At 46.2% G+C, this 11,217-nt stretch overlaps 1 protein-coding gene across 9 annotated transcripts in view; it reads left to right on the forward strand.

Moving 5' to 3' along the window:
- The window catches only part of mettl8 (methyltransferase 8, methylcytidine), an 89,427-nt gene extending 78,923 nt beyond the window's left edge, over window positions 1-10,504 (forward strand). For 6 of the 9 annotated variants that reach the window (XM_072475734.1, XM_072475776.1, XM_072475794.1 and 3 more), the window contains one exon: window positions 10,164-10,504. In XM_072475734.1, coding sequence (XP_072331835.1) covers window positions 10,164-10,318 — 155 coding nt within the window. In that variant the 3' untranslated portion in view covers window positions 10,319-10,504. The remainder of the gene's footprint in view (window positions 1-10,163) is intronic. The other 3 variants (XM_072475769.1, XM_072475785.1, XM_072475804.1) reach the window with 1 other exon arrangement.
- The last annotated feature ends 713 nt before the right edge of the window (window positions 10,505-11,217 follow it).

Consider the following 11,217-nt stretch of genomic DNA (forward strand, 5'->3'; position numbering starts at 1 on the left):
GTAAATAGGAGTCTGATGTTGGAGTCCTTGTTGTCGAGATACTCCAGGGATGAGTGTAGGGCCAGGGAGATGGCGTCTGCTGTGGACCGGTTGCGGCAATAGGCGAATTGCAGTGGATCTAGGCGTTCTGGGAGTATGGAGTTGATGTGCTTCATGACCAACCTCTCAAAGCACTTCATTACGATTGATGTCAGGGCCACTGGACAGTAGTCATTGAGGCACGTCGCCTGGTTCTTCTTTGGCACCATTATGATGGTGGTCTTCTTTACGCAGGTGGGGACCTCGGAGCAGAGTAGGGACAGGTTGAAGATGTCCGTGAACACATCTGCCAGCTGGTCCGCGCAGGCTCTGAGTGCACGACCAGGGATCCAGTCCGGACACGTCGCCTTCCGAGGGTTCCCTTTCAGGAAGACCGATCTGACTTCGGAAGCTGTGACGGTGGATATGAGTGTATCCGGGGCCGCTGGGGCACTCGACAGTGGATTGATGGTTTCCTGCTCGAACCGAGCATAGAATGCATTGAGTTCATCGGGAAAGTGTGTGTTGCTGCCGGAGATACTGCTAGGCTTCGCTTTGTAACCCGTTATGTTGTTTAGGCCTTGCCACAACCGAGGAGAGTCTGTAACGCTAATCTGTGACTCTAGCTTTGTCTGATATTGTCTCTTGGCATCCCGGATGGCTTTGCGGAGGTTGTATCTGGGTTCCTTGTATAGGTCAGGGTCGCCTGACTAGAACGCCTCAGATCTGTCCTTCAGTAGGGAGTCAATCTCCTGATTGCTGTGAAGCAACAGTGCTAACTACTGTGCTACCGTGCCGCCCATAATAATGTGCTATGTGAGATCTTGTCGAAAGTCTTCTGAAAGTCTAAATAAGCCACATCCACTGGGTCTCCCTGGTCAACTCTACTAGTTACATCTTCAAAGAATTCCAGTAGATTTGTCAAACATGATTTCCCTTGCGTAAATCCATGCTGGCTTTATCTGATTATACTGCTGCTTTCCAAATGCTGTGCTGTGAAATCCTTGATAATGGGCTCTAGCAACTTCCCTACCTCCGACGTAGGCTCACTGGTCTATAGTTCCATGTTTTCTCTCTACCTCCATTTTTCAATAGCGGGCTTATATTAACTACGCTCCAATCTGTAGGAACCATTCCAGTGTCTCAAAGAATTTTGGAAAATGATCACCAATGGATCTACTATTATTAGGGTGACTTCCCCAAGTACTCTGGGATGAAGATTATCAGACCCTAGCGATTTTTCCGCCTTCAATCCCATTAATTTCCCCCAAATAATTTCTCTACTAATACTGATTTCCTTCAGCTCCTCACTAAAGCTTGTGTTTCTCAGAACTTCTGGTGCATTATTATGTCTTACATTATGAAGACAGAAGAAAGGTATGAGTTTAGTTTCTCAGCCATTTCTTTGTTCACCGTTATTAATTCCCCGTTTCTGACTGTAAGGGGCCTACATTTGTTTTTAATCAATTTCTTTCTCTTTACATACCAAATAAACATTTACAATCAGTTTTTATGTTCCCTACTAGCTTACTTTCATATTGTATTTTCCCCTTTATCAATCCCTTGCTCTGCCTTTGCTGAATTTTAAACTATTCCCAATCCTCAGGTCTATTGCTTTTTCTTGTTAATTTGTATGCCTCTTTTTTGAACCTAATACTTTCTCTAATTTCTCTTGTAAACCATGGTTTGGCTATGGTTCCCTTTCCACCCTTGCGCCAAATAGGAAATAAACAACTTTTGGAGTTAACCTATTCGTTCCTTGAATGTCTGCCATTGCCTGTCCACTCTCCTTCCTTTCAGTGATGTTTTTCAATCCATCATAGCCAAGTCATGCTTCATACCATCATATTTACCTTTATTGAGATTCAGGACCCTGGTCTCAGAACCAACTACCTCACTGTCCACCTTGATAAAAAATTCTATCACATTATGGTCACTCATCCCCAAGGGTTCTCTCACAACTAGATTGCCAACTAATCCTTTCTCATTACACAATACCCAGTCCAAGTTGGTCTGTTTCCTTGTTAATTTCCTCAACGTATTGGTCCAGAAACCCATCCCATATACACTCCAGAAATAATTCCGCTATATGCTGTGGCTAATTTGACCCACCCAATCTATATGCAGATTAAAGTCACCCACAATCATAGATGTTCATTTATCATATGCATCTCTGATTTCCTGACTTCCATTGATGGGGATGTGCTGGGAAGTCACACATCAGGTGGCTCTCCTCCCGCGAACCTAAAAAATAGGCACTTTTTGCTCGAAAAATGGCCGCAAATGATACAAATCATCCCCCACACCACTAACACAATGAAGAAAGAAGGAAAGATGCCGAACAACAGCCAGTCCAGAGGATGAGTGGAGACCAGGAGTGGGAAGAGCCGGGACAAACAGCAAACGGCTGAACCGACTAGTGCACGTGGTAGCGAAACCCGGACTTCAGCGAGAGGAACCGACCCGCAGCACGAGAAGCCCACCCTCACCAGGGGATGGATGGAGGATATTCCTCTCGAGAGTTGAAGGAACACCAAGAAGAAACAAAATCGGACATACAAGCTGCAGTGACGGGTGTGGTGGCCGAAGCTCTGACGACCATGCAGGTGACCCTGGACAAAGCCAAAAAAGACTGGAGGCCCAGGAGGTAACGATTAAAGATCTGGAGAGGGCTGCAACAGACCAGAGCGACCAGATCGTCACCCTGGAAAAGGAGATGGCAAGGCTGGTCACGACACAAGGCAACCTGAGAGGAAAGGTTGAGGATCAGGAGAACCAGTCGAGGCAGCAGAGCCTACGAATCGTGAGCCTGCCGGAGGAGATCGAAGTGGGAACCCCACAGACTATGTGGCCCAAATTCTGGGTAACCTGGTGGGAAGTGACAGCTTTCATAACCCACCAGAAATCTACAGAGCGCACCGGTCGCTCCGACCATAGCCCAAAACCAGGGAACAGCTGAGGGTGATAATTGCAAAAATGCACCAGTACCAGGACTAGAAAAAAATCCTGAGCTGGGCCAGGCAGTCCAAAAACTGCAGCTGGGAAGGTCACAAGGTCCGGATCTACCAGGACATTGGGGCTGATCTGGCCAAGCGCCGGGCAGAATTTAACAAAGCGAAGTCTAATGCTCTACAGACATGGCTTGAGATTCAGAATGTTGTACCCAGCCAAGTTCTGGGTCATGTATCAAAGCAATCTTTTACAGTCCCTGCGGATGCTGACAAGTTTGTTACAGAGAACGGACTGGAGAAGTGGCAGCAGGGGCAATGATGAATAGCCCACAGAATGAAACTCTTATATCGCAATGTTTTAAGAAAAAAAAAAAGAGGTCTCTCCCTTTCACAGTCTGGACAGCCAACTATAGACCATCACCGCAGTGACCCCTTTACATGGGAGAACACTGCCTCGTTTTGGAGATGAGAACGGTAAGAGAGGGAGGGATGATCAAGTACAGCTAAGCACAAGGGAAGGTGAGGGAAATGGCGGACAGGGAGCCCAGAGATCAGGCAATGGGAGGAAGTGCAACAGCCCCCAGAAGGGAGGACATCACAATAGCAGGGTACTTAGCACCGGGATTCATGAAAAAAAGAGGCCGACGCATGTCCCCCACAAAGGGGAAGGCACCTGGTTGGGGGGGGCAGATAATGGGCACGGAGGGATAACCAAGGGTAGAAGCAGGGGGAAAGGGGAAGGGGGGGTTAGCCAAGGGATTGGGGGGGGGGGAAAGAAGACGGGGGGGTGGCAGAAGACACCGTGAAGGAGAAATGGGTGAAGAAAGATGAAGGATATTAGACTGGCTAAAACAGGCCACATGTGACGTCTTGGAACAAAATGGCACTGCAAGCAACAACTTGGGAAGGTCCCTGGAGAACGGCAAACCCCAGAGTGCAGGGGCCCGACCTCATGGAGTGAACAGTGACCGCAGCCATTTTAGACAGCCCCCTAACAAAGGGAAACCCCGGAGTGCAGGGGCCGTCCACCAGGTAAGAATGGTTGATCCCACAGGCGTGGGGGGACAAATACTCCCCTTCAGGATAGTCACCTGGAATGTTAGGGGACTTAACGGCCCAGTGAAAAGATCCAGAGTCTTCGTCCACCTGAAAAACGTGAAAGCCGACATAGTCTTCCTCCAAGAGATGCACCTGAGGGAGAAGGACCGACTGCAGGTAAGGAAGGCTGGGTGAGGCAGACCTACCATTCCTGCTACGTGATCAGCGGTGTCCTAGACGTGGCACCGGTTGTTCTGGTGAATGTGTACGCTCCCAACTGGGACGACATGGAGATTTATAAGAAGACGATGGTGGAAATCCCCGACATAGAAACGCACCGACTGATCATTGGGGGGGGGGGGCACTTTAACTGTGTACAGGACCCAATGACGGACAGGTTGAACCCCAAAACTGTAAAGACCTCCAACATGGCGAAGGTACTCAGCCTATTCATGAAGCAGATGGGGGCGGTGGACCCATGGCGTTTCACCCACCCAGGGGGGAAGGAGTTCTCTTTCGTTGTTTCCAGGATTAATAAGAGCAGAATACTCCGCAATCGTAATCTCCGACCATGATCCACATTATATGGATGTGTAGTTGGAGGCGGGCCGTAAGGGAGAAATAGGTGAAGAAAAATGGAGGACCATCGCACAACGCCCCCCCATGGAGGCTGGACACGGTCCTATTGGCCAACAAAGCTTTTTGCGAGAAAATATCACAGATGCAACAACAACCTGAACCAAAGGGGAGAAAAGCAAAGGGAAAACCGATGGGAAGCGAAACACAGGGGACCACAATTGCAACTGCAAACACTAAAGAAGGAATAAAAGAAAAGGAAGGGGAAACTGTGATAGTCAAAGCCGATCTTTGTGTAAAATAGTTTTAGTTTTACTTCTTATATTCTCTTGTTTAAACTCCCCCATTTGTTCATATTTGTTTTGTATATCAAAAACTCAATAAAAACATTTTTTTCAAAATCTGATTTCCTGTCTTATGCTATTCCCAACTTTACCTCAGTTTGGTGGTCTGTATACTACCCCTACAAATGTTTTTTGCCCCTTGGTGTTTCTTAACTCGATCCATACAGATTTCACATCGTCTGTGCTAATATTTTTCCTCAATATTGGATCAATATATTCTTTAATCAACACTGCAACTCCATCACCTTTTCCTTTCTGACTGTCCCCATCCACTCCCAATCTCTCTCACTCACCCATTTTATTTTCACCCTTTTTCTTGCAATTTTAACCCTTGCATCAATCAGCAATATTGGATATTTCCTATCCAGACTGGATGACTTATCTAAGTACTGCCAGCCTTTCCAGCATCACTTTATCTAAATGCATCTCAACCTCCTCATTTACCGTGGCTATGCCAAAGCTCCCTTTCTTTACAAACCCTGATGCAGATGTGGACAAAGAGTACCTCAGGCGCAACTTGCCTTTACCAGTGGGTGTTCAATTTGATTCTTAATCAGCTCCACCAATAGTAGCTGAAATGCCATTTGGTGATAGAAAAAGGAGTAAAGTTGGCAATGTGAATGTTGTGTAATGTACTTTAGTTGTTTTATTGGTCTTCTACATTACAGAACAAGAGCAGAATTAGGTCATTCATCCTCTCGAGCCTGCTCTATCATTCAATAAGATCACAATTGATCTGTTAGTGTTTCGAATTCCACAATGCCATCTACCCCCGATAACCTTTGATTCTTTTGCCTCGCAAGAATCTATCTACCTCTACCTTAAAAATATTCAATGACCTTGCTTCCAGGGCCTTCTGAAGCAGAGTTCCAAAGTCAGAGAAAAAATATTTCTTCAGCTCTATCCTAAAAGAGGCTGTCCTGCCCGAAGTTGGAGAAAGTTTGGGGGGTTTTAAATCAGTGCACCCTAGTTCTGGTCTGACCCACAAGAGGAAACATCCTTAAAACGTTACTTTGTCAAGACCATTCAGGATCTTATGTATTTCAATAAAGTCACCACTCACTCTTCTAAACTCCAGTGGAAACAAACCCAATCTGTCCAATCTTTCCTCCTAAGACAACTCACTACTTCCAGTATCAATCTAATAAACCTCTTCCGAACTGCCTTCAATGCAGTTACATCCTTCCTTAAATAAGACAACCAAAACTACACACAGTATTCAAGATGTGATTGGGCAGGGAAGGTGACCAGGATAAAGAAGGCGGAACTTCAGAGGGGCCGGCAGTTTGGTGGGTTGGGCCTTCCAAACTGGTTGTATTATTACTAAGTGGCGAACATGGAGAAAGTGCAGGGCTAGAGTAGTGAGGCGGAGGCTTTATGGGTGAGGATGGAGGCGGATGATACCCGAGGGTTGGGGTTGCTGGCGACAGCACCACTTCTGTTTGCCCCAGGGAAGTATTCTGAAAGTCCTGTGGTGGTTGCCACGTTGAAGATTTGAAGGCAGTTTCGGCAGCACATTAGGTTGGGAGTGGGGTCGAGTCTGATGCTGATCCGGGGGAATCATAGATTTGAGCTGGAGGAGGATTGATACGAGGTTTCGGGGTTGGAAAGAGAGAGGGGTGAAAGGGAAATGAAGGATTTGCTTTTGGAGAGGCGGTTTGCATGCTTGGAGGAGTTGAAGGAGAAGTTTGGGTTTCTGCGTGAGGAGAGTTTCCGGTATATGCGGGACTTTGCTGGAAAGTTTTTACCAACCGTTCCGATAGCGCCTGCCTCCTCGTTGTTGGAGGTTCTGTCGGTAATGGGGTTGGAGAGTGGGGCTGTCTCAGCGATTTACGGGAGGATTTTGGGGCAGGATAAGGTGACTATAGAGGGGGTTAAGAGGGCAGCACAGTGGCGCAGTGGTAGCACTGCAGTCTCACAGCGCCGAGGTCCCATGTTCGATCCCGGCTCTGGGTCACTGTCCGTGTGGAGATTGCACATTCTCCCCGTGTTTGCGTGGGTTTCGCCCCCACAACCCAAAAATGTGCAAGGTAGGTGGATTGAACACGCTAAATTGCCCCTTAATTGGAAAAAATGAATTGGGTACTCTAAAATTTATAATAAATAAAAAAATAGAGGGGGTTAAGGCCAAGTGGGAGGAGTTGGGGATGGTGTGAGGTGCTGTGGGGAGGGTGAATGCCTCAACCTCGTGTGCGAGGCTGGGGTTGATACAGTTGAAGGTGGTGCACAGAGCGCATTTGACAAGTCAAAGATGAGCCGGTTGTGATGGGGTAGAGGATACTTGTGAACGGTGTGGGAGGGGCCCAGCTAATCATGTGCACATGTTCTTGTCCTGCCCGAAGTTGGAGAAAGTTTGGGGGGTTTTCAACACCATGTCGGCAATCCTGCATGTGGATTTGGAGTCGGGTCCCCTGGGGCCATATTGAAGTTGCAGACGGGAGCGGGGGCAGATGTTTTAGCCATCATCTTGTTGATCACTCACAGACAGGTTCTGTTGGGGTGGAGGTCAGCTTCTCCACCCTGTGCCTCGGTGTGGTTGGGGACCTAATGGAGTTCTTACATTTTGACAATGTGAAATTTGTCCTCAGGGGGACAAGAGATGGGGTTTGTTTATTTTGCATATCGGAGAGCTAGATCAACTGGTAGGGGGGCAGGCGGGTTGGGGCAGGGTTTATTGTAATTGTGGTTGTAATGTTTTTTTTTAAATGCTAAAAATTTGAATAAAAATACTTTTCAAAAAAAAAATTCAAGATGTGATCTCACCAATGCTCTGTATAACTAAAGCATAATGGACTGGATTCTCCGCCGCGCCACATTTCGGTTTCACCCCGCTGGCGGGATGCTCCGTTATACCGGCTGGTCAATTGGGTTTCCCATTGTCGGGCAGCCCCACGCCGTCGGGAAACCCCGGGCTGCTGGCAAAACGGAGCATCCCACCAGCGGAGAATCCAGCCCAATATCTTTTATGTTCAATTCCTCTTGTAATAAAGGACGGCATTCCATTAGCCTTCTTAATTACTTGCTGTACCTGCATACAAACCTTTGCTGACTCATGCGCGAAAACACCTAAATCTCTCTGCACCTTGGAATTCTGCAGCCATTCTCCCTTTACGAAGTCTTACAACACCAGTTTAAAGTCCAACAGGTTTGTTTCGATGTCACTAGCTTTCGGAGCGCTGCTCCTTCCTCAGGTGAATGAAGAGGTCTGTTCCAGAAACACATATATAGACAAATTCAAAGATGCCAAACAATGCTTGGAATGCGAGCATTAGCAGGTGATTAAATCTTTACAGATCAAGCGTTCTCCAAGGCGGCCTTCAGGACCCGCGACAACGCAGAATCGCCGAGCAGAAACTTATAGCCAAGTTCCGCACACATGAGTGCGGCCTCAACCGGGACCTGGGATTCATGTCGCATTACATTCATCCCCCACCATCTGGCCTGCGAAATCCTACTAACTGTCCTGGCTTGGTACAATTCACACCTCTTTAACCTGGGGTTACCCCATCTCTGGATCTGTAAAGATTTAATCACCTGCTAATGCTCGCATTCCAAGCATTGTTTGGCATCTTTGAATTTGTCTATATATGTGTTTCTGGAACAGACCTCTTCATTCACCTGAGGAAGGAGCAGCGCTCCGAAAGCTAGTGACATCGAAACAAACCTGTTGGACTTTAACCTGGTGTTGTAAGACTTCGTACTGTGCTCACCCCAGTCCAACGCCGGCATCCCCACATCATTCTCCCTTTAAGTGAACAATTTCATATTTTCCCACATTAAACACCATCTGCCAGATTTTTGCCCACCCACTCAATCTATCTATAACCATCTGCAACCTCGTGTCCTCTTTACAACTTACTTTCCTACCTTTCGTTGTGTCGTGTGCAAATTTAGCTAGCAGGCCTTCGCTTCTCTCATCTAAATCATTGATATAAATTGTAAAATGTTGAGGCCTCAGCACAGACCCTGCAGGACTCTGTTGGTTGTCGGATTGATTCGCTCTGTCTATAGCATACTGCTTTAATACTGGAGGGCTCAAGCTGATTCCCAATTAGTTGGTGTTGTGGTTTTAAGGCATATTCTACATTGTTAGAATTTAATATAATTATGTAAGGTGGGGTGATGCATATTTTGCCTATGATGTTTGACTTACCTGCAACACTTGTAATTATCAAAGTAAATTCTTCTATTTTCATCAACCATTGGTGAATTTGATTTTCTTCTCCAAACACACTCAAAAGTTGCGGGGCTGGATTCTCCGCAGCACCGTGCCAAAATCGCATATGGCGCGGGGGCAGAGAATCCATTTTTACGCGGTGATCGTGGCCGGTGCCGCTTCCGCGATTCACCGTTCCCTGGAGAATCGCCCGCGTGCGGATTACGCAGCGCGGCTGGGGAGCGATTGACAGAGGCCTCCTCCCCCCCCCCCGCCCCTAGGGATTCTCCGGGCAAAACTAGCCGAGTTCCCGACGGCTTGGTGGGGGGTGGGAGATCGAGCGGGTGGGGTCCTCATGGGCGGTTAGGGCGGTGATCGGGTGCTCGGATCCGCGGGCGCGCGCCATCTCGGGGGGGCCTACATTTTTGATGTCGCTCTGCGGTCTGGATCCGCTATGTCGCATGGCGCGGCAGTTGCAGGCCGCCACCATGCGTATGTGCCGACTTCCGACTGGACGTGCAGGGGCCGTTTCCTCAGCCAGATCTGCGAGCAGCTCCCCAAGGCCTGCTTGCCCCCTGCAGGTAGAAGAATCGCTCTTGACTTTTTGAAGGAAAGTTAAGAGTGAAATGCCAGCATTTTTACTCTTGCGTGGGGACATAGCCCAATTTTTGGAGAATCTAGCCCGAGGTCTTCTGAAAGATAGCAAATTAATCATACTAGATCATTTTCTAATGATTTCTAACTTTCATTAATTGGGAAGGAGTAATTGGATTACAACACAAAACAATAGCTCTATGACTCTAATAGGGAGATCTTCAATATTCAACAGGTGTATCAACTAATCAGCTTCCTCTTCTACTCTAATTTCTTTCTCCTGATTAATTCTGTAGTCATTCTCTGTCCTTTATTTTCTGACCAAACATCTGACCTGCCACTCATCTTTGCACAGTTAAAGTAATGTTACAATAATTCTTTCCACTATTTTAATAATTGAAGGCACCCACATTTTATTTTAATCAGGCAGCTAATTATATGTTTCTTACAACTTTAATGAGTATTAAACATATTTTTCTTCAACAGAAGAAATTGCAAATATATTCATCTCAGCTGGATTGAAAGAAGTTCAAAATTTAATGGATCGACGACTTCAAGTTAATCGCAAAAAGAGAATTGCAATGCATCGTATTTGGGTGCAATGCAAATACCAAAAACCCTCCATAAAACATTTAAATTAAGACTGAAGATATTTATTTTTGGATGTCCTTTAAGTTGTTCGGGTGGAAAATGTTCACTATTTCATTAGTATCTTTTGTACTCTTAAGTATTGGCATTTGTTCCCTTATTCCTTCACTGTTCAGCTTTACTTTCATGTACCACAGTGGATCTGGAAGATAGTATTAAAGTTTGTTTGACGTATTTAACTGTGCTGTATTTTCCTGTGCCTTTTTAACATATTGAAAATTATTTAAACCTGTTCTCCAAGGTGGTACATGCCAGAATTCATTGTGTCTCAAATATTAAGAGATATAGCCATCATTTCTTTTAAATTACAACTTTAGCAGTGTTATTGGAGTTGCTACGAGTTTTAACAACCCTCAATGTTACAGGAGAATGCACTGCCACATACAGCTGTATATCAGCACTCAAAATTCATTCAAAAGGTCTATGTGGGTTACCACTAGGTTCCTGGCAATGGAACACGCCAAACATTTACTTGCAGGCAGCTCTGCCCTTTTTACACAAGCATCTGAATGCAGATTGCTATTTTGCTAAATTACTGTTGCACATCCAGTCCAGTTTCACAAATTTATTGATTTTTTTTTTTAGACCTCAGTCTTTTCCCCCCATTATAAGACCATAAGACATAGGAGCAGAATTAGGCCATTCGGCCCATCGAGTCTGCTCTGCCATTCAATCCTGGCTATATTTTTCTCATCCCCATTCTCCTGCCTTCTCCCCATAACCCCATATCCCCTTATTAATCAAGAACCTATCTATCTCTGTCTTAAAGACACTCAGTAATTTGGTCTCCACAGCATTGTGCGGCAGAGTTCCACAGATTCACTACCCTCTGGCTGAAGAAATTCCTCCTCATCTCTGCTTTAAAGGATCGTCCCTTTAGTCTGAGATTGCG

Source organism: Scyliorhinus torazame, chromosome 2, assembly GCF_047496885.1.
Source record: "Scyliorhinus torazame isolate Kashiwa2021f chromosome 2, sScyTor2.1, whole genome shotgun sequence".
Classification (NCBI taxonomy): domain Eukaryota; kingdom Metazoa; phylum Chordata; class Chondrichthyes; order Carcharhiniformes; family Scyliorhinidae; genus Scyliorhinus; species Scyliorhinus torazame.